Genomic DNA, 27,554 nt, shown 5'->3' with positions numbered 1-27,554 from the left:
TGCATTCATTAACATACTTATGTATTAGTTACACTTTTTATATGTATTAAATATAATGCATTAAAACCACTGATAGGCAGTAATAACTGAATAATTTTAGACACCTGCATGTTAGTGATACACATAAACCTATGCATTTGAGTAATACAATTTTATTAAAAAGTTCAAAATAAATTACAAAAGTTAATAAATTCAGCAACATAAACTATTATAATGGATCTGAAGAGTGTCTATGTGTTCATGTATTTGTGTTCATGCTCATTACTATAATATCTCTGCTTTCATTCCACATCTTACCCACGGTCCACTGCAAAACAAACAAACCAAAAGACTTCATGCTATGATGCTAAAAAAACCCTGTAAATTATTTTATTCAAGAGATATCATTAATCTAATCATTTTCTATTCCCAACATTAGTTTAATCATAATTGATTAATTCATTAAACCATACTGGGTGAATGTATTCTTTAATGTAAAATAGACATCCTGTATCTGTGAGTTATAACATTAAAATGAACACCTTACTCCACTCCATTCTCCAACTCCCCAGAGTTAATTTGTTGAGTTTTACTGTTTTTGAAATTCATTTAGTCGATCTCCTGCGTCCTGGCGACAGTACCTTTTAGCATAGCTTAGCATAGATCATTGAATCCAGGTCTGCGCCTTTTTAGTTCTCACTGCCACTAAGTGTATGGACATATGAGTAATACTTAAAATAATTACTTTCTCTTCTCTTCAACGAGGATTTGCATTAGGTTTTTCAAATAATAAATATATGCTTATATAAATATGAATTGGCGTAAGTAACGCAAAGGTTCTAATAAGCATGCATCTGGAATGAAAGCAGTGTAATGGCATAGATATACATTATCTGTAAGCATCTTGAAATTAAATATAAGGATTTGATTAACAGAAGCGGTATTATGATTAGCATTATTATTAGCCTGTAAAAGTCTGAAGTGCAGAGAGCTCAAGTTTCTAGTGGGCAGTGGAGGAAGTGTGGGCGTGAGCTGTAGCTTTTAAGTTCAGGTGGAGGTGGGAGGTGGGAGGAGGTTATGGGCTAAGTTCAGCTTCCTGACAGCCTGATGGATGAAACAGTTTGAAAGCCTTTGAGGAAGCAAGCTTGGGAGTATCTTCTTCCTAAAGCTGGAGACTAAAATGGAGGTTTAACAACGTGAGCTGTCAGTAGCAATGCCGGTGAGGCCGGGTGTGGAAGATGGCTTTTAAGGGAGGGCAGAGAGGCTGATCTTGGACGGTATTCACGATGCATTGCGGTGTCTTTTGGCAGGAAGTGATGCATCTGGAGAGGATGCTCTCAAAGGTGTCCTTGTAGAAGGAGCACACGATCGTAGGTTTCTGTGCTTTCCTAAGTTTGCAGAGGAAGTAAAAGTGTGACTGAGCTTTCTTGGCCAGCGATGTGGTGTTTGTTGTCTAGGAGAGGTTCTCAGAGTCATGCACCCCCAAGGAACTTGGTGCTGCTCACCCTCTTCACTGCAGCATCGTTGATGGTCAATGCGGGGTGAACTAGAGGTCCACTTCTGAAGTCGATGACTAGTTCTTTGTTTTCCCATCGCTTTAGGAAGAGATTATTGTCAATAATCTTATTGCTGTCAGATTATTGTCACTAAAACTTGACTCTTCTGTAGTTATATTCCACACAAACAATCTGACGTAGTTACGCTTTAAAATCGAACTGGAAACTTCTCCGCCAGAGAAGAACTGGTCCCCAACTGAGCCTAGTTTCTCCCAAGGTTTCTTTTTTTCATTCTGTCATGGATGGGTTTTGGCTCCTTGTCGCTGTCGCCTCTGGTTTGCTTAGTTAGGGGACACTTAATTTCTAGCGATTATTGTCAATTTTATTACACATTATGGCTCTGCATCTTCCAAAACAGTAAAACTCGACTTATTAACTCTGGGGAGTTGGAGAATCAGCCTATTTCCAAAAAAAAAAAGTGTAGTGTTCCTTTAAGTGTACTGGAAACATTACAGTAAATGTTAATATTACTTGTGACTTCTAATACATTTAAAATAATGAAGCCTCTATATACTTTATAATAATTGTTGTGGTGTTTGTGGTTCAAACAGATGCTAACTGGGTTTAGCACAGTAAGCATTGCAATACAAATCAAAACATTATTATTTTTATAAAACAATGAATTTTTCATGATAATAGTTGCAGAATCTATCAGCAGGTTGTCGGCCAAACCTGGAGGATCCTACAGGACATGCCAGAATTAAAGTGATGGAATGATGAATTCTCAAAATTACCAGTTAAACTGAACTCATCAAATCTAACAACATTTGAATAGCCGAATGAAATGCTAATAAATATACAGTTTAATTCTAAAATCCTATCGCTAAAATAGTTTTATTAAAAAAATGACTATGAAACATTTTTAGAGGTTTATTGATGTAAACATTCACACGTCAAACCAGAAATATTAACTTTGTACGTGTACAATTCAGCTCAGCATGTGATTTACTGTAAACATTAAAAGACGTCTGTTAATGAGACTAACGATAGAAGAGCAGCACGCTTGATTGAGTGAGAGCTTTAAATGCTTGCTCCTGAGAGGTGAAGTCTCCACACTGCTGGGGGTCTGGGAAAAATCCTCCTCCACCGATGCAATACTGCAAAACACACATACATCAGTCTGACGCTTTAAACTAAAAACTGACAGATGCTGGCGAAAGCATGACTTACATGCTGAGAATTGCATTCAGTAGGTTTATGTCCAGAGCACATGGCCATGGCTGCTTGATCAGCGTTAAACACTCTGAAGGTTACGAAGCTGGACTCTGAGGTAAACAGATCAAATATGGTTTGTAGCCATGTATTTATGCATATTCTCTACATAAGTTTCTTTAATGCAATATAGAGTTGAATACTTCCAACAGATGGTCCATCTTTTGTCTCCAGTATCATACACCACCGGACTGCTGGGTCCCATATCGGCTCTTACACTGTCCTGCTCCAAACTTCACAGGGTATTTCTGTTCAAATAAGACAAAACATTAAATGTTTTTGTATTTGTGGTTTCAAAGAACCTTATTCATTTGTAAACCTACCCCAACAGTCTATTCTGAGAGTTAGTGCACATATAGTAGTTACAAATGAATGAGACTATCAGAATAAAGTGTCAATTTATAATGTATTATATATATTATTCTTTTTGATAATAAAATGCATCATAAAGTGCATTAAAATACATAATCATATCATAATCATAATCATACATATAACTACTAATCTGTTATATGTAAAGGCAATAGTTTGATAACTATTGCATTTTTTTGAGGGTTTTTTATGATCATTTTTGTCATCCAGTCCAACTGTCAACAATTAGGATAATTTGATAACTACTGATGGTTTCTTAATATATCTCAGTTCATTGAGACTGTGCATACTGAAATAAATGTATTTTAGTACTTACAGTCTCATTGAACTGACATATTAGAATAGAAGAAATCCTAGCATTTTATGTTTCACCTTGAATAAGTGGTAAAGGTTTCCACCATGCTCCTTGAGGAACTGGCTCTCTGTATGGTAGCGCAGGACAGCAAGAAGACGCCCAACTCTTCAGCTGCTCTTTATTGGGAACATGCCACACTGACACGTCTTTTGCAGAAATGTCGTAGTACCCAGGATTCTGTGGGATACGACAGCACTGGGTGGTCAGATTAATTCAAGGGTGTGCTGAGGTTTTGCGTTTGAGGTTTGTACCTTGTAGTCATCACTAGTAGAGGCCTCCGCGCTGCCGAATGTGACGGTGTTTGCCCAGGTCTCGTCTCCTTCAGGCAGGTTTCGGTCATTTCCCTGCTGGCTCACCAGCGATCACCGAGAGAGCACTTCCCATTGATGTTGTTCTCATGGACGCTGGCCACCAGAGTCCAGCCACCATGGCTGTGGTCATGTCACAGAAGGTCTGGTAGTACGTACCACTTTCTGTTGTCAGGACGCATATGCCATCTGAGGAGAAACAGAGATCAGAAGAGCTTGACAAAGAAAGAAGTAATCAAATAACACGAATGAAAATATGAGGATTATGTAGCCTAGTGACTGAAAAAAGGTTGTCTGCAAGTCAGTATAATATCCATTCAAATCATCCATTAAAAAGTAAGATTTTTTTTTCCAACATATTTTATTGGGTTTTTCTCAACATTAGAACAAGACATCAAAAAGTAAGACTGTTAGTATTAATTCATTTATTGTTTATTAATTCATTCATCCATTCATTTTAGTTTATTTTTAGATTTAATTGGTTGAAAATCTGTTTTCAACATTTATTCATCCATCCATCAATTAATTTATTCATTCGTTCATTTGTATTTATGCTGTTTTCAAAGTTTATTAATTCATACATTTAGTCATTCATTTTTATTTGTTTTTATATTTATTTTGTTAAAAAGCTGATTTCAACATTCATTCATTTTTTTTACTGTTCAGTTTTTTAGCATAAAACTGAAAAATAGCTTTTAGAAAAAAAAATTCAAAATCCCAAGAAGCTATACATTCAGTGTGTCTAAACACACATTTTCAGCGTGGCTTTAAATAAAAGCTGACTGATGAAACATGAAAAAGGCTTACCCTGTGCACCGTTGTGTTTCTCTTTGATATCCAGGCAGCTGCGAGCTGAGAGGTTCCTCAACCTAGCATGATACCTGCCCAATTCTGGGTTCATGTAGGTGCCATTTACTATAATTGGCTTTGGGGTGACAGCTCCCGTAACACTCAGCACTGAAGACCACAGAACAGATCAACTGAAACAACTGTCTTGAGTAACACACTGAATAAAATGTGACTTTTTCGTATCAATACTCATAAACTTAAATCCACTTACTAGTGTGCTTTAACTGCAAAAGACACATCAGGAAGAAAATGAAGCGCAGCATGGCTCTGAGCTTTCAGTTGTTTGTAGATGAAGTCTGATGAAGATTTCTGTCTTCTGTTCAGCTTTTATTTGGAGTAAAACGGACTTATTTTGCAACACTGTGTCGCTGTGTAATCATTACACATGCAGTGAACCCAGGGCTGGACTTGAATCAGGGAAATGCCCATTGCTGAAAATCTAGTACTTTTATCATGCGCTCTGTTTACTTTTTTTAGCAACTTATCAGCCACGGAACATTACATCTATATTTTTGTTCTCGCATCGGCTTTAGCCGCAACAAATTACGGAATGTGCAAGTATTGGTGAAAGTGATGAATGCTGTAGATTGTGGGGAGCAGGGCTGGAGGCACTGAGCAAAAAAACAGTATATTAAATCGATTCTGAAAATGTGAATTTTTTTATTTTTTTATGCACCCTGATTTCAACACTGAATAAAATGGTAAAAATAAATGATTACCTTATAGTGGCATCTAAATGAAGTGGTTTTAAGTCACAGATATTAACATCACTGAACAGCCTACATTCATTCATACAAAATTATATCAGGTGTTAAAAAATAGCTCAATAGTAACAGTTGCAGGTTATACTTTGAGTGCTTCTTTTTCATGATAGCTGTTTTGCTTTTTCCCTTGCCATTGTGTACTATGATACGTTTCTCATCAGAAACATTTAAAGCACCTCCTTCCTTCATGACGAACATTCACTTGCACAAGTAAGTGAACAATGCCCACCAAGTACACCAGACCAAGGCCAATGTCCACTGAAATCTGCCCATTTGTTTCAATAGGTTTTATTTTAGGCATTTCCCAATTGCTGATAATGACTGTCATGTGCTAAATTCCGGAAAAAAACGTTTCTTATCATTCCCATAATGTGTTTTGGGGAAATTTAACAAACAATATTAATATTTGTGTTATCCAGCTTGTGTAATACCTAGAAATAATTTAAAATTGGCTTGTTATTAAGAGCTTATTTTTGTTATTTTATTTTTGTCTCACAAAACAATTATTATTATTGTTTTTATTCACTTAATTAATTCACTGTTTAAAAATGATCACTAATAATTTGACACTCGCTTGAATTAAAGTATTGTAACTAACACTAACACACAGTAAACAGCCATCGCTTTTCTTTGCATCTTTCTAAAAGTTTTTTTTTTTCAGAAAGATGGTGTAATATATATAATTCATACAATAATTCAATTAAAAATAGTTTATTGGAATTTAATCATGTGCACTGTGAACTGATCGAACCAGCAGATGACAGAACAGGAGTTTTGCATATGATTGAAAATGGACTTTCAGTGTTTTTATTTTTTTAGGGACTTCTATGTATTATATGTATTTTAAGGGTAAATGGGGTACGTATTTTTATTTTACATTTTTTGTACCCTTAGATTTCAGATTTTCAAATATCGTCCGACATCAATAAACCAGCATAAGTATATTTGCTCAAATCTTTCGTTGTCTCATTGGTGATCACATATCATTATCTTGAGTCCTCCCTTGTCCTGAAATGAACATCTAGGTCAGTAGTTCAGCTAATTCCTGCCCTGAAACACGGTCCACATAAGAATAATTGGAAGTCCTCTTCACTCTCCATATCTCTGTTTATGGTTTAGCCAGGGCAGATTTGTCTTAAGGCTCTGTCCTCAGGAGGAGGTCCAGGTCATTTTATCAGGTCTGAATCATGTCAACGGTGGAGTGTTTAAGAGGCTGTGCTCTTGTCTCAACAGACTCCTGAACACACGGAGGTGATGTGTGAAGTATCAGTCTCTCTTCACCTTCAGAAGCGATGTGAAGGTCAGCAGCCGGTCAGCAACTTTAGTTAAAAATGGTAAAGCAGGTTTGGCTAAATTGACATTATAAGATGATTATTAAAATTGAAGTGCAGGTTTACCTGTATTTTAAAGCAGGGTTTTTACATTTTACGTGAGTTCATTCTTTCATCACAAATACCAGCCACAGACGTCCATAGCAGTTTTGTCTAAGTGTAAGAAAGTTAATGGCTACTGTATCTTCTTTTGTGTTAGAAAAAAAGAAAGACACTCTTACAGTTCTAGAGCAAGTGCACTGTCAAAAAAAAAAGTACAAATATAAGCACGTATTTATAACATAAAATAAATAATACAAATTAATACAAACATTTACGTACATAAAATGCACATTGGTACCTTTTAGGTGTAAATAAGGTACAAAGGTGCACCTTCTGAATAAGTACTACTCCAGTGACAGTTTTGTAAAGTAAATCTTGTTCCATGAAGATAAATATTTTACCATAAATGTATCAAAACCTAATTTCTGATTAGTAAAAACGTCGCAGTGCTAGGACCTTCATTTGGACAACTCCTTATTTTTGTGCACTGTAAATAAAAAAAGAGAGCTGTTAAAAAAATCTCTGAAACAATGAATGGATATATATTAAATTAGTCTCTAACGCATTCCTGCAGCCCATATTTAAACACACATGGTTGAAACCTGCTCTTTCTATTTTAGTCTAATTTACTGCTTTTTTTTTTATCATTCCCTCTTTTTCACCCCTAAACCTTTCGGTATCACAAGATCTCACAGTCTTATCTTCATCTCTTTAGTCCTGCTAGACTATTTCCTCTAAGATGAGCTTTTGTGATATGGTTCAGCAGAATTTGGGATTGTTGCTCTATATCTTTTGTTGCTGTATGTTGTGAGATAAAGTGCTTGACTGGACAGCTTGTTTGTCAGATGGACATTGTTTGTTCAAATATCCATCCGAGATAAGAGGCTGTCGTCTGACAGGAATGTGTTGTGAGATTGTTTGGCATTCCTTCCAGCCCTCAGATGAGACACACTGACCTCAAGCCAGTGAAACTTCTGTTTATGTGCGTCTTCACCATTTCCTCTCCGTCTGCTGAAAACATCAACAGCAAGCAGCAGTAGTTTATTTCTGCTGGCTGCTTTACTGTGTCACCGTCTATTGTTTGAGCAGTACAATGATGTTTAGATCCCTCATCCTACTGTGATAAGGGAAGGTGGAGGTAGTGGAAATGGGAAGGGGGAAAACCCGAGCGCTGGGGGAGGTCAGTGTGAAACGCACACACAGAGTGTGTCGGGACTGTGGTCTAATTTAATTCACATATGCTATGTTGAAGAAAACCTCAGCTAAGCAATGTGGCAGCCAGATACAGGGTATTTTGGGATTTCACTGGGAAAACCTCACAAATAATTGCATTATATTTTTGCACACATGCATGTGCCCTTTTAGCTTTGGAGCTTCTAGCTGCATTATTATTTAAAATATATCTGAATTCATTCATATGACAAAACCTTTCAAGAACACGCCCAGGTCACATTTTACCCCAAAAGTAACTTTTTTTTTAATACGATTGATGTAAAACTTAATGAATGTTTAAAATCTTTGAAAGATTGAGTTTAAATAAGTTTAATATGATTCATGCACAACATTTCAAGTCTCAAAACTTTAGCTTTTAATTTTTTCCCTGGATCACTGATTCAATAAGTTTGCATTAAAACGCACAGTTTCTAAAATTTAGTTCCTCTACTTTCATGTTTGTTTTAAGGTGATATTTGATGCGGCATGTTCCTCTGTTTCTCCTAAAATGAAACAAAATACAGAAAAATTCTCAATCTATATCCTTTGTGACCTGCAGAAAGAGAGCGAATGGGGAGAAAGTATGCAAAGGAAGCAAATGGAAAGAGACGAAATAAGAGAACATGAGTATACAATCTCTGCGTCAATGTTTTTTCCAGATGGAGTTAATTAGAAAATGGAGAGAGGATTATGTGTGAAGGCCGAGCCTGTTTATTTTAGAGATAGACACCAATCACATGGAGTGACCTTTGACCCCTAAGAAACACATGCACACCAGCTCTCAGAGGAGGAGAACTCCCTACTGCCCATTTCAAACCTAAATGTGCGCTCAAGAGTTAAAGCCTCTGATCTCCCACCCACTGTCTCTGGACAACACAAGCGACAGGGCTGCAGTAACACGTTACCTCTCTGTTATCATGCAGCGTTATCACTCTGGGAAAAGCTTTTATTGGCTTGCAGGTAATGGGATAGTTTGTGTTAGGAGACCCCCATGTAGAGGGGAAGTGCACTTTTCCCCTTTCACCATCCTCTTTTCATTGGCTACAATCCTTCAATAACATTATTGTCCTCTTAGTGTTCAACCAAAACCATCGGTAATAGCTGAAATTAAATACAAATTTATTTAGACATTTCTACAAACGATTTATTTAGATGAATGTTAATTCATGTTTATTTATAATACGTTAACTGACAATATAGGTTAAATATATTGGCTTATGAATATGGGGAAAGTATCAGTTTGTACCACATGTATGACTGTCAATTTTTTTAATCAGAACCTTTTTCTTTTCTTTTGACATCATAAATTGTATGCAGCGTAACAATATTCAGAAAAGACAAAACAATTACCTCAAACATCAGTAGTTTTGTTATAAATGATTGCTGACTACTGATGGCCATTGCAGAAAAAACGTTAGATGCTTCAAATCGAAAACAAATGCAGCACCCTCAGAGTTCAGCTCCAGGCGTTTGTTTTGTTTTCAGAGTTTCAGGTTTGCTTCAACTCTGATGACAGATGCCATAGACCGTGACTCTTACTGTGTTTATTTAGACAGTTTGGAAAAGGAGTAAAGTCAGATGTGTGAAGAGCTAGAGGCAGTGAATGAAAGAAGTGGGATCATGTTTCGTTAAAAGCGTTGATTCCAGTCTCATTTCTCCTAAATCCGCTCCTTGCTACAGATGGGTGGAGTTAAGCAGCACTGTATACTCCTCCTCACTATCTGTTATTGGTTTACAGGCCATGTCCCTTGAATGTGCCGTCCCAGCCCCTGTTTCCTCAGCTCCTCACTTTAATGCTGACTGGAGTCCTGGGCCGGGAAGCAGCAGCTGTGTGTGAGTGAGTATAGCTCTAGAATGAAATTGGTTTGGCTAAGAGAGTTGATAACTTTGTTTCTAAATTAGAATGGTCTGGATAACTTATACTTTTATAAAAGTGTTTTTTTTTGTTTGAATAGTGATCCATATTTTCTGTGGCCGTTTACTGTTTAGTTATTGTGTTGAGGAATGTCTGTTGATATCAGCACATCTCAATGTTAATATAGGATAACGATGCTATACAGTTATAACTGTGAAACTTTGTGATGATAATTTTCTCATTTTTATGACTTTCATATTTACTGTAAATGGTAATTTACAAAGCACCTGGTTGTGGTGGTACTGTCTAATTTTTACTCTAAAATAGCATTTTTTTTAACCATAGACTAATCATAGAAGTATAGGTTTTGAATACCTGTTGTGAACTGTAGATGTATTAGAATGCCTGTCTAGTAGCTTAGCACATCTGACTCTACGTAAAAGGAAATAGGAAACCTCGCACACAGTCATGCTCCAGGCTTTGCTCCTTCTGGCAGCTCTTATTGAGTGGCCACCCTGTCATGCCCATAATATGGGCTCTGTTCCCCTCATTATCCAGTATCATGTCAGGGAAGAGCAGCACTCAGGGACAAAGGTGGGTTGCCTCCTTGATGACCTACGTGAACGTGGGGAAACAGGATCACTGGAAAATTTCCGTGTCGTGCCGCATGGGCATACTCTACCAGTCACAGTTGATTCAAAGGATGGTACCGTGTCAACTCTGGGCAGGCTGGACCGAGAAGAGCTATGCTGGGGAACAGAATTTTGTGAACTGGCCTTCAGTGTTCTCTACAGAAAGGCTGGTGCTATGCATTTCCTGTCAGTTCGTGTGGAGGTGATAGACCAAAATGACCACAGCCCAGTCTTTCCCAGCCGAGTGCAGGAGGTGGAGATCTCTGAGACAGCCTCCCTGAGAATGCGTATCCCTCTGGACCGGGCTGTAGATCCAGATGCAGGACCGAATGGCTTGCAGACCTACACCCTGTCTTCCAATCAACACTTTGCTTTGGATATCCGTACTTCTGCAGGGGCCAAACAGGCTGAATTGGTGGTAATCAAAGAACTGGACAGAGAGTTGCAGCCAACTTTAGAACTTGTTCTAACAGCCTGGGACAAAGGAAACCCACCAAAATCTGGAAGCACAAAAGTTATAGTCACAATTCTTGACTCCAATGACAATAGCCCTGTATTTGAGGAGGCCCCAGCAGTTATCGAGCTAGCAGAGGACACTGTTCGTGGGATGATTGTCATTAATCTCCCGCGCTACAGATCCGGATCAAGGTGCTAATGGGGAGGTTGAATACTCTCTCAGTAAACATTCCCCACCGGAAGTGCAAAGACTATTCAGCATAGATGCCAAAACTGGTGCTGTGACTTTACAAGGCCCTTTAGATTTTGAAGAAAAGAATGTGTATGAGGTAGACATCCAAGCTCTCGAGATCTGGGGCCCAATGCTATCCCGTCTCACCACAAGCTGCAGGTCAAATTGCGAGACGTCAATGATAATGCTCCTCGCATACATATAACATGGACTCCACCAGATTCCCCTGTTGCAACCGTTTCTGAAGGAGCACCAAATGAAACCTTCTCGCTCTTGTGATGGTATCTGATGCCGATTCTGGGGCAAATGGGCAGGTTCAAGTGCAAATCCTGAGTGGATCTGGCCCCTTCAGACTGAAACAGATCCATGGAGACAATTACATGATTGTAACCAACAATACACTGGATCGTGAGAGACAAATGGAATATAACCTCACTCTTCTAGCTCAGGACCATGGTGATCCTTCTTTATCCTGTATTAAACACTTGACTGTCTATGTTTTGGATGAAAATGATAACGCACACAATGTTTGTCAAAAATCACTACCGAGCGCCGTTAAAGAGAACAACACTCCTGGGTTACATTTTTGACTGTGGAAGCTCATGATGTTGACATGGACCTCAGTGGAAGGGTATCATTCTCCATTAGAGAATCAAATGAACTGGGAACACCATCAGCATTTTTCTCAGTCCACCCCAGCAGTGGGGCTGTTACTGTCCAACAATCATTAGACTTTGAGAAACCCACTCCTACTCATTTATTGTGGAGGCTGTAGATCAAGGTTACCCACCAATGACCAGTACTGCAACAGTGCTGGTTGAGATACAGGATGTTAATGACAATTATCCTGTAATCCACGAGCCACTACCCAAGAAGGGAATTGCATTGGTAAGTGTACCAGTAAATGTGGACAAAGGGGATATTGTGACTGAAATTGGGAATAAAGCTCTGGAGGAGAACTTTTACAAACCAAGAAATTACTCGTCCCTTAACAAACCTGAAGGTTTTCTGGCCACCACCATTCGGACCAGTGATCCAGATTCTGGTCTCAATGGAAGACTCAGTTTTAGAATAACAGATAGCAAGCCGTCTAACCTATTTTTTCTGGACAAAACTACTGGGCAGCTCTATGTTAACACAACCAATGCCACAGAATTCATCAGCAGAACTTTTAAACTGGGCATTGCAGTATCTGATATGGGAACACCTATGCTAACCACAAGAATCACTTTAGAGTTGACCTTCATTAACTTTCGTGACCACCTAAAGAACTTGTCTCATGATCACCAGGCCCAGTATAGTTTTACAATGCTTTTGGCCATTTGCCTTGGATCAACCTGTCTGGTTTTATTTCTAGCCATTGCTCTGGCCAAGACATTCTGTCATCCTGACAAACGGGACAACCGTGCTTATAATTGTAGACAAGCTGAGTCAACCTACACACGTCACCCACGACGCCCACAAAAGCACATCCACAAGACTGACATTCAGTTGGTACCAGTGCTTCGGGGTCGAAAAGAAACTCCACAAGAAGATGAAGCTGGGACGTTGTCATGTACATCACCTTTAGTGGAAAGGCCTCATCCACATGGCCAGTTTACACTCACACCAACCCTTGCTCGCATGACTCAAAATCAAGCACATACAGAAGTGGATGGGAACCCACCACTCACTCAGAGTAAGATACTCAGGAAGCCTGGGAGCATAGAGTGGAATGGAGCACTTCCTTGTAACCCAGGAACTCCATCACGAACCCTGCAAAAGACCAGAAACTCTTCCACCTCTTCTTTGCTAACTCACAGACCAGCACACTCAGACGAAACAAAAATGAAGAGGTGAAGCTTACTATCACAGATGCCTCAGAAACTATGGTTACAGTTCCCAGTAATCAAGCCACCTTACGGAGACCAAAGACAACAGAAAGAAGAGGAAAGATGGAAGAGTCAGACCACAGGCAGATCCTGAGGAACCTTGTTCGACTCTCAATGGCAGCCTTTGCAGAGAACAGGTTCAATTGAACTGTCCTCTGCTTCACCTGAGGTGCAAGTAAGAGATTTTTACTACAATCTTAACATTTCAGTTATGAAAATGCATTACATCAAACTACTTTAAAAGGTACTGACTTTGATTTCAAGGTATCCCAGGTCATAATAGCTCAAGTACACGATAGCTTTCCCCACTCTGCAGTTGGACTGGCCCATATCTATAGCAGCCTAAGGGGACAGTTGACAGATGAAGTAGACACTGAAGTGTATTCAGAATCACATCAGTGTCACACAGTAACTTAAACCTTTAATATGCCTCGAGAAAAATTGCTGCTGATCCTCAAAGTTATCACATTACAGAGTTATACTGAATGTGGGAAGAAAAAGCAGATTCATTCCATAGTTACCCTATGAGGGGGAAGGTACCAAACAAAGATATTTCTGCACAGTAAGATTATACTCCTTAGACTTGTATGGGCAACAAAACTTGTAGTCAGCAACAAATAGCTGGTAATGATCTGATTCTTATTAAATAAAGTGAGAATAACAGATTTTCATCAGCTACTATTTCAAAGGTTAACAGCCCAAAAGTGCTGTGCTGGTCAAACTGTGTATCCTCTGTATCTGGGTCCACCCAGATGCTTACCTCTACCAAAACGATTAGCAGAACAAAAGGTCCTGGCATGGGTTTGAGCCCTCACGTGAATACTGCGGCCAGTCAGGAAGAGCGTGGATCCTGACCCCCACCCTCTTCTCTTTTCCTCCTCTCCAGTCCACCCTCCCTTACTCACTTGGCCCAGTTGGCAAATTAGACCTATGGCGACTGCAGAGGAAAGGGGCCGAAATGTCACCGGTGCTTGTCCTCGCAGCCAAGGCTGGGTTTCTTATGTGCATCCTGGAAGGAAATAGCATCTAGAAGAATAGACCCTGTGTAGAAACAGCTTCCTGTCTCCCCCTGACCCCTTCTACAGCTCAAACTGCATTTATTACGTTGTAGCTCATTCTGCAACAGAACAAATTTATATACTGAATTATGAAATACAACAAATGTTTAACAAATGTACAGATAAACATGAGTAAATGTATTATAATTACCACAGTGGGTTGAAGAATGCATTTTAACTTCCAGTTGAGCCTTAATTAATTATTAGCTAATGATTTGCATAGGTACATTTGTGATTTAATGATTATTAATGATTATACAATAACACTTGGTTATCTGGGCATTTAGTTTTGTGCACACATATCTAAAGAATACCTTTTATTTAAATAGATTAAAGTGAATTATGTGGTTAATTATATATTCCCTTATATATGAGGTTATTCATTTTGCATCATTTTAATTCTACAGCAGGTGTCTCAGCTCCTGTCTCTGTTGCATCAAGGGCAGCTTCAGCCTCGACCAAATTTTCGTGGCAACAAGTATTCTCACAGAACTGGCCGGTAAACCATTTTATCCTCCTTTTGATTTTTTTTATACAAACCCTTGACCAGACAACAAGTGTGGCCCTCACTCCTACACTAACACACAGAATACAAAGCTATACCACAATACCCTCACAATCACAATAACCAAAGAAGTTGGTCTCTATTTTAAAGGGTAGATTTCTTGTAAAAAAGGAAGTATCTGTCAACCACTGAGTACAGAAAGAGGCGGATCATAGCTGTTATCGTCTTACTCACACACAGATTGGTATCAGGCATAATGCAAAACTGTCTCTATAAATTTTACTTATGCTCATTTAGAATCAAACTTCCAGATTCCAGATAGCATAGACTGTGACTCATCAGTGCAAGAGAGGGCTTGTTTAAACCAAAGACGGCACAGTCATACTTCCTTCAGCTAAGTGTTGTATTGTTTTAGATTCAGTTTTGAGATCATTTTAGCTTACAGTAAAATCACAGGTTTTGGGAACACTGTTAAACTGATATTAAGGTATTTCCTGTGACAAAAAGGTATTATAGCATGGCACTGTGTATAATATACATGTATTTACAATGAATACCACATTATTCTATTAGGGTTTTGTCTAAATCATATTATCCTCAATCGTATTATTCTAATCATAAAAACCAATTAAAAAAGTTAATGGCATTGTACTTTTCCACAAAATCAATCATTTTAACTGAATTAATTGTATTAAATATGACAAAAAATGATGTTCCATTGCCCTATTTGTCAATCCTCCAACATGCTTCAGTTTTTAATGAACTTTATATTGCATTTTGTTTAACTTCTCTGAGATGTGAGCACATGTTCAAACGTTCTGACTGCGTTAATGTTTTTGTTGTGTATTGTAGGTCAGGGGCTCAGGATGCTGATTGGCTGAGCACTAAAGACAGTGGTCATGGTGAGAGTGAAATGGGTGATATGGACTGGGACTCACCTGTGGACCCCGTATATGAAGAAGGTCTCAATAATCTGCTGGCTTCTGGTAAATGTCCATACTTTTAAAAGCAATTTCTATTCAAGCCCACTGTTTTGTTCACCCAAAAATAATAATTACGCCATCATTTACATCAAGATATTTTAACATTCTATTCTATATTTTAATAAAGTCCATCCAAACAAAGCTTTTGCACATCAGAAATTTCCTAAAGGAAATGATTTTATTAAGATGTGACTATACAGGATTTGCTATTTTTGTAGATAATCTCACATTTATCCTGTTTTCCACAGCAAGTTAAGACCGAGAAAAAAAAGCATAATTACATACAGAATAGTATTCATTTTTTTATTTAACATCGAACATTGAAATCATACTTTAGAAACATGTTTAAAGTTTGTTGATCCGGACGTGCTAATATACATTTAGATTCTCGCTGCTGTGTTTCCTTTGTCTATGTATAGAGTAAATGTTTGTGTGCACTTCCTTCCCTCTATTGTTCTGAGATTTAGCATGCTGTAAATTAACGGGGACCTTTTTTGTACTCCTCAATGAAAGGTCTAGTTTGTTTTGTTTTATCTCCCTGATGTCTGGGCAGTTTTAGCCATGTCAGTAATGATTTTTTTCTACCAAATCAAAGTTACACGGCGATACTGAAAGTGCTGGGTAGTAACTGATTACATGTAATCTGCGATCCTTAATCAGATTCCAAATTCCAAAGTTTTCACATTGTTAGACTACAGTTACGTTTTTATGGACTACATGAATACAAATGGCAGTGAACTGTTCGTATTTTATGGATTCTCCCTAATTCTTTTTCTCTTGACATTGTGAAATGTGATATTATTTAGAGTATTAACAATAAAGAATGGTTATTGTAAACGTCATGTTTATGAAAAAACATGCACGAGACAAATATTAATAATAATTACAATAATAGTAATAATTGTACAGTAAATAATAACTAATTTAGTAAGCACTGTTGATGTCTAACTGAAAAAATATCTTCATATTATATATATCAGCAATATACATCAATCATCTTGTTGACTTTTTTTGTCAGTCAAACCTCTTTGGCCTAAAATAATAACTTAAAGTGCCTTTCCGATTTAAATGTAAATATTTTAATGATTTAACGACACATTTGCTTGTTCACAGTTCTCTGGTTTTGGATAACTGTCACACTGGCATGTAGGCAAACATTCAAAATATTTCAAATATTAACATTTAGGTCAGCGATCAATCAATCAATCAATCATTTTTATTTATATAGCGCTTTTAACAACACAGGTTGCATCAAAGCACTGTACAGTATAAGTACAGGTCATAAGTAATCCAAAAGTATACAAATACAAATATGTAGCTTGTGAATACTGCTATCAGTGCTGTATTGTAGATTATACTGCCCATTCCTATTACGAAGTCAGCAGGGCAGCTCAGCTCAGTTGAGTCAGCATTGCCCCAACGTTCATCTGGTTACGGTGTTAGTCATGCTACTAAAGACAAACAGTTTTGAGTTCACTATCAGGGGGTTTCTTTCTAAAGCATGCAGGTACATATTCCCTCTCTTCTCCCTGAGTCATCTCAGTTTTAACCACTTACTCACACCTCTGATTGATCCTAACCCTTTCAGGAGAATCAAGGTTCACACCTGCTCACACGAATATTCACATGTCCTTGGGCTCTTCACGTAATGCCATAACTCTTATTGTTAACACTTCAGTGCAATGCGGACGATGTGTGTGTGTGTGATGCATACCCTAGGGACAGAGAAGGTGAGAGTGTGTGTTTCCATGTGTGTGTGCAAGTATACGACATTGTTCTGTCTCCACACTCTTCCTTTGAAGGTCTCTATGTCCTCAGGCTGCTGTTTCTCTACTGCATTCTTCTCACACTCTTTTTAAGGGCCGTAGGTGACACATGTGCACTTTGGTGCACTTATGTATGTTTTAAATGAATAACAAAAGTTTACATTCTTCACATTAGTTAGGTGCTTCATTAATAATGGCGCTTGTTGAGGCAATCTGTATTGCTTGTGTTCATGCTCAGGTTGGTTAATCTTGAGTGTATAAACGATCTTGCACTGTTTATGCACTGTTTCAGACTAGGGGACACTTTGTTGGGCTAAAGATGTGATAAAACTTATTAAAACTATAACATTTTAATAATTGTTTTTATTCTATGAGAACCACAGCTTTAACACTGAGGCACAATATTGTTGGAATCACAAAAACTAATCAATAGTGTAGGAATGTTTGAAGCAGTGCCACTCTAACACTTTCTAAGTCACTTTCAAGCCAAAACAGTGAAAATGGGAGGGAAATATCTTTCGCCCTCATGCAAAACTACTGATTCCAAAAGGTGTGTACATTTACCATTTTTTGGCATATGTTTGAGAGCAATGTTGGGTAATTGTTTTGTCAGGGCTAAATATCAGTTTTGCAATTGTGTTGACCAACAAAGACATGCTTAGCTTGAAAGATCTCGGAGCCAAACTGAAGCAACCATACACAGCAAGCAACATGAACACCTTAGCAAATGCATATAAATGCCCTAGCGACTTTTTTCTAGTTTTTTGAATTTGAATTGATCTGAAGGACGGTTTGCTTGTTTGTGCAAGTGAGGCAGTAGCGTTGGCTGTTGCGCACATGTCACTGTAATGTGTAAAAGCCTGCCTTTGGTTGTTTGGATGTGGTTGGATTCTTTATGGAAGTCTGTGATTCAATGGGTTTAACCACTTTAGAGAAATTGCTGATTCAAAAGGCACTGCCATCATTTCCTCCATCATTGATTGAGAGGCTGTAAGAAGAAGATTTGTGGGATTAAAGTAAGAACGATAGCAAGAAGTACGATGGGGCATATAATTATTAACAAATAATGCAAAGGGGTGACTTTAGATATAGGCTGGCTTTAAAAGGGCTGTGGAGAGAGGAAGTCATGAAAATGAGGTTTGGAGGTTTTGACTGAGCTCTCTGATGTGGTCGGCGTGGGTTCGTTTGATCAGCTTGGATCGCTGGATTTCATCTCGACTCACACACTCTCTCCAAAAGCTCCTGTACAAACTGAGTCCTTTTGTTTCTCCTCCGCCTTTAATGAAGACCTTGAAATCTCTGACCCACAGACAAGAAAAAACACTTAAGAAAGGCTATAAAGCCGGGTCCGATGTCTGTCGTCGTGCCTCGCTGTGTTTGAGGATTCACGTGAGGTTGTGTCAGAGATATCAGGGTCTGTGTTTGGTACTCTCTACACTGAATCAGATTCAGTCTTCTCCTCGGCCATTTCTGCTTCGGCCCGCTCCAGAAAACCGAGACTGCGCTAATGAGTGAAGTAGCCTGCAGTGATACATTTTTTTTTCTGCATAAAACAACCTTTTTTGTAAACAAGAATTTTAAGAATCCGAAGAATTGTTTGTGCAATGGAAAGAATGCATGGAGGTTCTTCTTGGAAGCAGCACCGGTGCCTTTCTTGTTAAGAGGCTGCTTCACACACAAGGACAGATAATTACAGATAGTTATAACTAAATTTAAGCTTATTCGTTTAACCAAGTATTTCTGGAATTTTTCTGGCTTAATGAAGGTGATGTCCTTGTTCAGTGTTATACTGCATTGCTTCCTTTGCTCTGTCATTTTAGGGCATGCCGTGTTGTACTAGCAATACTCGTCTGTGTTAAAACTCAGCAGTCCATGAAAAGTCAGGCGAAGGAAATGTGTGTTTACGTAATTAAAGATAAATGCACACCTCCTCTCTGTATTTCCTGTCATCCTGTTTTTCAACCACACAAACCCGACCAAGTAAACAAGTGAAGATTCAGACGAAGTTTTGCAACATTTTATTAGAATTATGGTCGAAATACATTTATTAGTTGTACTTTTCAAGTGCTTATTTACATATTTGACATGTTTTATTCCTCTTTTTTTGTACAGATGACGTGTTCTCAGACATTCCCGATCCGGCATGGATAGCTCGTCTTTCTCTTCCTCTGACAACTGACTACCACGAGAACCTGTTTGTCCCGGATGGGCCGCCCTCCCCTGATGCCCACTGTCCCCCGGCCGGCCCTGATGATTCCGTTTCCTTCTCTACGTTTGGTAAAACACCAGAGAAGGCCCTCTGGGTGGCAGAGCTCTGATTTCTGAAGTGAGCTCCTTGTTTGAGATGCTGTTGACGCAGAAAGCCGATGCCCAGTCGTGTCCACCTGCTGATGTGCTCTACAGGCTATCGGCGGCTTATAGACGCTCGCTGGGGTTAGACGCAGCTGCTAACGGAGGTCCTGCCCACACACGTCAGCAATATGCCAACCCTATGCCATAACAGCAGAGAATGTTTCTTTTCTGGAGCCATTTCGTTTTGGGGCCCATACAAACATTAGTGACATTGGTCAAAACGTCCAAACAGCATTTTTTTTTTTTTTTTTTCTATTCAATCAGGTCTGGCTGGAACAGGCTATGCCCAAGAACTTTTTATAATCATATTGGCAGTCCATTATAAAACTGATTCTTTCCTTTTGCAAAGAAGGCAAAGTGAGCTCTGTGAACTGATGCAGGTCACACAGTGCGTGTTTGGAGAAACGAGTCTGTCTCTTTAAGAAGCAACTCTTTACATCCAGCAAAACTAATCCTAAACAAGTCTTTTCTCTCAGAAAACACACTGAATCTTCTAAGCCTTAGTCTCGGTTTCACAGCGCCCACTGCTGGCTGGTTATTTTTTTATGGCGGTTCTCTAATGTAAATATTGTTTTGTAATAGTTACAGGGCATTTAATAGTCAAAGAATTTAACACTGTATATGAAAGACTTGTTAATCGTAGTTAAGGACTGCAAAGCACTGATGACAAAATTCAGTTGTGTTCTGAATGGAACTTTAGTTTTTCTTTTTCTTGAATGCTGTAAGTTATTGATATCTAAACAAAGATGTATATTTTTCAGCGTCATTTTGTATATGTGTAGTGCTGCTTTTGCATTCTTTTTGTAAGTTGTATAAGTGAAATAAAGTTTTTTTTAAAGACTGTATTTGAGAGTAACCATGAAACACTTAAATCTCATTCATCTTGGCCATCCCTCTATATATATTTTCATTAAAGTTGCACTCAAAATGCAGCTCAAAAATCTGAGAGCTCGTGTTCGAACAGGCTTTAGGCTGATAGTACTCAGTGCCAGTAATAAGTAATAAAAAGTTCCAAGACAACGAACAAGTGATGATCCTTGGCATGGTCTTCGTTTCTCCCAAAATTTCAACATGCCAATGGGTGTTATTGTCCAGCTCACAGCATATTACAGAGAACAGTGCCTTTAGTATCTGTGTATGTTAAAAAGCAGATGTATTTGATGCAAAACATGAAATACATAAAAAAAAAAAATTAAAAACTGTACTGCTGGTCGGCGCCACCTAATGAATCAATTAACAGAAGGCAATCGATCTTTTCATGCTTTGTTTGAAAGCAACATTCAATAAAGATTTGCTTCAGTTTTTCCCTCCTCATGCTCAAGGCCTTAATGCAGACTCCATTGTCTAGTTTCATAATGCAGACACATTGAAACGGATGAAACTCCTGATCAGTTCTTGCAGGTACATATTCAATGAATGAAATCAAACCAATAAATAAAAACAATTTAAACTTTATTGAATCTATTTCACATTTGTTATTGTCCACAAAAGGATAAAAAAGTAATGGGACACAAACAAAGTTCGCCAGTCTACAATCAATCAAAGCTTAAAAACGTAGACAGGAGGGAAAAAAAAAAAAAAGAAGCTTCAATCAACCCTAATCTGTCTTAAAGCAAAAGCGGACAAAAGTTACTGAATTCAAAGTTTGTATGTGTTATACTGTTTATATTGAATATGTCTGGAGGAATCCATCACTACAACGTTGTATATGACAGTGAATGCATATCTATGTATACACATGCACGGTTATCACTGACAGACATGTTTGCTGTGGGAAAATGATCACATCTTGTTTCACGTCTCTCCTGAAGGTTCTCCATTTCTATTAAAGGCTGTAGAATTTGAGACTTCTGTCCATGCCAGTGGAAGCCAGGAACTGAGCATGTTCACCGAAAGCCACACCAGTCACCAGACCAGAATGATCTGCAGGAAAACACAAGAGAGGTCAAAACATGAGAACGTATAGTTCGATAGCTCAGAACAGAGCAACAGACAAGACAACAAATCTCACACAGATTAAAAGCACAAATTAAAAACCATTTCATGCACATTACTAAAACACCCAAACATTTCTTTGCTCAACTCACCAGAGAAGTTGAGGACCTCAGACCACTGTTTGCAGATATAAACCCTTATGTCTGAACCACCCACAGCCAGATATGTTCCACTCTGGTCAAAGACCAAAGACTTCACCTACAGGAAAGAGACAGAGATATTAGCTAAGTAAATGTAATAAGACAGATGAAGAGCACATAGCAGCCGTATCTGTGGCCTGTTTGACACTATGCAAGAAGACCTCATAATTGTTGTCCAAAGTGATTGTCTTGAAATTCTTCAGCTTCCTCAAATCCCACAGTTTGAGTGAACTGTCCTGAGCACCTACAGGTCAAACAAAACAAGTAGAAACTGTTTAAAAGACAATTTACATTAAATTGGTGAAGATGTAATGATTTGAAGATTAAGTTGCTAAAAAAAAAAAAACAGAAGGTGTTTCTATTGTGTTTATTCCTATATAAATAAATGGGATTTGACATGGAAATCCAGTGGAACGTTCTTTTTCCTCCCAAGTCAGGGTCATGTGACTTACCAGTGGCCAGATAGTATCCATTCTCAGAGAAGGCAATGGACGTCACAGGACCTGAATGTCCAGGGAAGTTGGCTACATTGGTTCGTTCCTTCAGGTCCCAGATCTTGATCTGAGAATCTGCCGTGCCCGCGTGCAAAAATCAGACCGTCAGGATGGAACTGGCGCGCAGGTCAGAGCTGATGGGGAAGAAGAGCGGCTTTAAATGATCCACATGTGAGCATTAATGATCAAACTTAAGTGCTGCACAGTATAACAAACAAACTGCATTATCTTTTTAAATGAGTGTTTTTCAGCCTTCAAAGATAGCGTTTATTTTTATGATGTCATATTGTTCATTTGAACATCACTCAAGCAGCAGCATTTGAACCCATTTTTGTATCTTTTAGTGATGCATATAAAAAGCACATTCAAATTATTTCAATTATTATTATTATACATTCACATTTTTATAAATAAAATTTTTAGTACTTTGGTTCCTAGCCTTTGTAAAGGTAATGAAAACAAATGTATCAGCAATTCAACACAAATACAAGAAATATTTTTTACCAAACACCAATGAAACCAGTTTCACTTCCCAAATCTAAATAACGCAGACGTGTTTCTTGTCAGCACATCAATGAACAATGTCTTAGCGTCTGCCTAGCCCTAGCCCACAGAGAGGAAGACTTACCACAGCCAGCAGTCTCATCAGTAACTTTAGTTAGGACACGTCCGGTCTGGATATCCGAGAAGGCCCAGTACTACAACACAACGGGTTTCAATACATTACAGAGGCAGAAACAAAGCTTTAGAAAAGTTATGTTTAGATTTGCATTTTAAACACTAGCTTTTACTGCACTTTTAAGCTTTTATTTTAATGGAAACTGCAGTAGTGCTTTCATTTTGAAGGAAAACGTGCATCTCACTACAAATATAGTCAAATGCTATAATCATATGCCACAAAAATAAAGCATAAACTGGTGGCTGTTGCGTTAAACTCATAGCATGCGCAATCAAAGAGGTCACAGCATTCATTTACTGTGAATGAAGCCGCTCTGAGCTACGGAAAACAGATCACACAGGGGAGGAAAAACAAGACATCATAGCGTGTGTGTTACCTGGTCCTCAGATGAGCTCAGCAAGTAGTCTCCAGTAGCGTGGAGAGAAAGGCCAGTAACACTGGCCTCGTGGGCTCTGATCACCTGAACGCAGTTACCCCCGCTGACCGACCACACGCGGATAGTGCTGTCTGGAGATGCTGAGAACACCACAGACTGACAAAGAACATGGAAAGAGACACGTGAGGACTGAAGACACACGAGAAATGAGTTCATGAATGAAGAGCAGGAGCGCTGGCCTACCTGAGCAGGATGGTAGATGACAGACGAGACCTTTTTGGTGTGCCCTTTGAGGGTGGCAACAATCTGCTCCTCCCGACGGTCAAACACCACCACGTTCTTATCCGCACCACCTGTGGAGAGCATGTCAAAAAAACTAGCGTTGTGGCAGCGTACATAAGTCTGTTTTTAGAAGCAAACATGCAGTAACGAGGGATATTAAGTTATGTATCTCTGACCACAAAAGCTCACGGGACACACGTGTTTGAAATTATGCGAATCTGCAGACTTGTTAAAATCGTGTTTGTGTAATCGTGGTGTTGTTGTAAGGGTACCGGTGAGGACTTTGTTGGTGTCTGTTGGGCAGAGATCCAGAGAGAGGATGCCTGGTATACTGGCACTGTGAAGACCCTTTTAAGCAGGAGGGGAAAAAAAAAAAGAAGTTAATTTTCCTGGGACAGAAGAAGCTGTATGCTCTCTACGTAGGATGCTGCCTTAACAAGAGGATATTGTAATATGTATAAAAATGCACAACAAAGAAACATTGAATGTAAAATGTACCCATTTACACTGGTTTAATGGTTAAAGTAAGAATTTTGATTATTACCATCAATGAGTTTAATGGGAATTTTAATTTAATTTAAAAAAGTTTGCTGAATGGTTAAAAGAAAAATGTGGCACCACTTTCTATTAAGTCCATATTTATAATATGAATAAATTATAATTATATATTTGTGATTATAACTTTCAGGAGTATGATTATTTACAACACAATGAACACACACTTGCAAAATATCCTATATTCAGTATGTTTGTTGAGGAACTATCAAAAAAAGTGTTAGCATACATTTAGCAGACACCACTTTTTTACTTTTCTTAAACTGGTGGTATTACACTTTTAATGTATTATGTACTCTTAAGACATTTTAAATATGAAGAATATAATTCATTGTAACATAAGTGGATGAATCGTGTTCATTGTGCATTAAAAATAATTAGTCTTAAAAGTTGTAACCACAAATAAGTAAATATATTTTAACAGTAAAATAGTTGAGTACTCATGAGATGATACAGCATTACAAAAGTTATTGATAATGCATTATAATGTCGTAAGAATACCCTCAATGTATGTAGAAAGTGTTGCCTATATTATGCTATACATAATTGTTTGCTCTCAGGGGTTTGTCGACATATGAAATATTTCTGTAGGTGTATGCAGTTGCACAACTAGTAAAGGCAACACAATAGCAAGCGCAATAGGAAAAATAGTTAGAAGAGAATGTATGAATGTATTAAAATGCTGAACAGATTATAGCCTAGAAAGTCTGCAATGAGTACTCCGCTTATCACTAAAATTCTCAGGTTTAAGAGATTAAGGATAATTGATCAATAGATGGTTAATTTAATGGATGATTGATCGTGAGAATTTATATAAATTAGCATCCTTTGAGTGAATAATGGAAAACGACAGTACTTACAGCATGCGATGCCACTTGGCGATACTTGCCGAGATCTTCTGCTCGGACCAGCTCCTCCGGCACGGTCTTTCCTCTCTGAAAAACAAAGCCACATAAAAGGCTAAGTATATTCATGACGGTACGCAATGCCCCACGGTGACGGAAATTTAAGCACAATGCAACACAAATGCAAAATTAAATTCTCACCTTCTTTCTCTCGGTGGTTAAGACAGTGGCCTTGTCTTGGAGCTGGAAAAAAAATAAAAATAAAAATTTAGTTTGCTTTGAAAATGTGATCTCACATGCAATGAAATCGCCGCCGAACATTCAACCATGTGGTTTTTGAATTTCAACACACCTTCTGTATGATCTCTGGAGTCATTCCCACCTGCTCACTGATCTCCATGGCCTCACCAGCACCCTAAAATTAGCAAAGGAATCAGAGCGATTGGCAATTTTTGAACAGTGTTACCTGGAGATGCGCACCGTTTCTGTTCAGAAATGTAATTGGCTGCTACATCATGGAATCAAAGTGCGCTTTTGCTTTCAAAAATAATTTTTCGAATGAATGCATAAGTTACTGACCACAGCTGCAGGCTGAGAAGCAGGAGCGGCTTGTGGAGCGATCAATCCAGCCTGGGGTTTGAGTGTAGCCAAAGCTGCAAGCGGGATAATAACCATCGTTAAAGGCGCCGGTTCCATCAGCACATCCAGAAAGCACGACTATGCCGCTCTTACCCTCTCTGGCGGCAGTGACCTCTTTCGTGAGACGAGCAATGACTCTGCAGGCCGCATCGTGCTGGTAGAGAGCGTGAGACAGCTCCTGTCGGGTGGTCTGCAGCTGCTGCCTCAGAGTAAAACTGTGCAGCATCACGGCATCCTGAAGGACAGACAAACTCAATAACAGGAGAAAGACATCGCACGCTTCTTTTGTATAGAGTCAGCCAAAGAACTCACCCACTCATCCTGCAGAGACTTGAGGATCGCAGGGATACTAGTGGCAGAGGGAGCCTTCGGTCGAATGGGATGAGACACTAAAAGCAAGGAAATTAATGCATTTTGAAGCGGTCACAGTGCATTTGAACTTCCTATGAAAAGAGCGCTGTACCTTTGATATCAATAAGCTGCTCCTCAGACAGCGGCTGTCCGTTGATGGGGTCAGCTCCATTCTCCGCGATGTATTTCTCGATCAGACGTCTCTCAAACACTTGATTGGAAACAGGGAGACACAGGGTGCTCCGAACCTCGTTTGAAACTGAGGGGAATCAAACAAATTTTATTTCCCCTTCAGCACAAAATACCTCATTATAAGTACACCGCAAATATCGAACGGTTCTTACAATGCACTATTCTCTAATTAGCATGCAATAATTAGCGTAGATATCACAGAACTTGACATTCACGTTTCTTTTCCTTTATGGGTATGGTTTGCTTGTCGAACAACAAAGTTAATAAGAGCCTGCTTCAGCTAAAGACACGGGCGCCGCGTTAATTCACTTCTAGTTTAACGAAATGAAGCAAGGCCATCAAAAAAGAATGGTAATTAAAGCGTGGCTTAACATACGTAAAGTTTATGCTAACGTAGCACAACAATGGCTAACGCTGCACACCGCTAATCACATGCTAACAGAAACAAACTCACTTACTAGCACAAACCAAAGACATCTCGCTCAAACAGACGCGCTCCCGCTTTTCACGCACAGATGGAATAAAATAAATTCATAAGCTTTAAGTCGACGCAGAGATGATGATTTTTGTGAGAAAAAAAAATCAATGTAGGTGCTGCATGTCCTAAGTCAGAACACGTTGATGTGCCGTGCCGCTCAAACAGCGGTGCATGCCGGGATACTGACTCCTCCAAAAAGAGCGGAAGAAGCCGTCGGTCTTCCTCTAGGGGCGTAAGGCTTTGCAGGTTGAAAGCGGAATCTCTAAAAGATATTAACCTCACTTGGTATTTTTACTTTAATAATCATAAATAGCCTGTTTTTTTTTCAACTTGACAAAGCACTGACAAGTGTAACAGGCGGTACGTGACCATAATTAAGCCTTTTTACTGTAAATGCTGGTCTAATCATTATTTTGTTGTTGGAAAACAATAACCACATTTCTTACACGGGGTCTACAACAGGTTTAAAAGTGGTTAAATATTTTGCAGGGTTTGTTTTAATTGATTTTAAGTTAACATTTCCCCCATGCGCTGTCTGTGCACCGCCCCGTACGAATCAGTTCGAGTGAATCAACTGTTCGACTCCTAATGATTCACTCTGGATCGCTAATTGAAATGATTCGGGTCTTTTTGCTAAATGATTTTAATAATTAAAAACTACTTCAAAATCCAGTTGATACTCCTTATTAACTACTCATACTCCTAAATTACTACTTATTAAATCTGCCACAGTATATAAGACCTTGTGCCCAGATCTGAAATAGATACTGAGGGCATTGAAACCTCACTTTTTATATCTATTCATTATATTTTATTTTATTTTTTTGCTCCTTAAACT

At 38.6% G+C, this 27,554-nt stretch overlaps 1 protein-coding gene and 2 pseudogenes across 1 annotated transcript; 1 reads left to right on the top strand and 2 right to left on the bottom strand.

Moving 5' to 3' along the window:
- Window positions 1–2,394: 2,394 nt before the first annotated feature.
- LOC122357347 lies at window positions 2,395–5,019 on the bottom strand (annotated as a pseudogene).
- A 4,751-nt stretch (window positions 5,020–9,770) lies between these two features.
- On the top strand, window positions 9,771–20,535 carry LOC122358153 (annotated as a pseudogene).
- A 604-nt stretch (window positions 20,536–21,139) lies between these two features.
- On the bottom strand, window positions 21,140–26,904 carry LOC122358290 (pre-mRNA-processing factor 19-like). The gene is given in 18 exon segments (XM_043258107.1): window positions 21,140–21,613; window positions 21,778–21,883; window positions 21,987–22,069; window positions 22,278–22,407; window positions 22,409–22,438; window positions 22,440–22,453; window positions 22,948–23,017; window positions 23,375–23,530; window positions 23,618–23,727; window positions 23,929–24,004; window positions 25,072–25,146; window positions 25,258–25,299; window positions 25,409–25,471; window positions 25,636–25,709; window positions 25,789–25,930; window positions 26,008–26,084; window positions 26,159–26,305; window positions 26,697–26,904. Coding segments are annotated over 18 exon segments (1,512 nt in total). The 5' UTR covers window positions 26,716–26,904; the 3' UTR covers window positions 21,140–21,515.
- Window positions 26,905–27,554: the final 650 nt, after the last annotated feature.

This window comes from Puntigrus tetrazona, chromosome 14 (assembly GCF_018831695.1).
Source record: "Puntigrus tetrazona isolate hp1 chromosome 14, ASM1883169v1, whole genome shotgun sequence".
Classification (NCBI taxonomy): Eukaryota; Metazoa; Chordata; class Actinopteri; order Cypriniformes; family Cyprinidae; genus Puntigrus; species Puntigrus tetrazona.
Note: the sequence above shows the minus strand (reverse complement) of the source record. Positions and strands in the feature narration are given on the sequence as shown.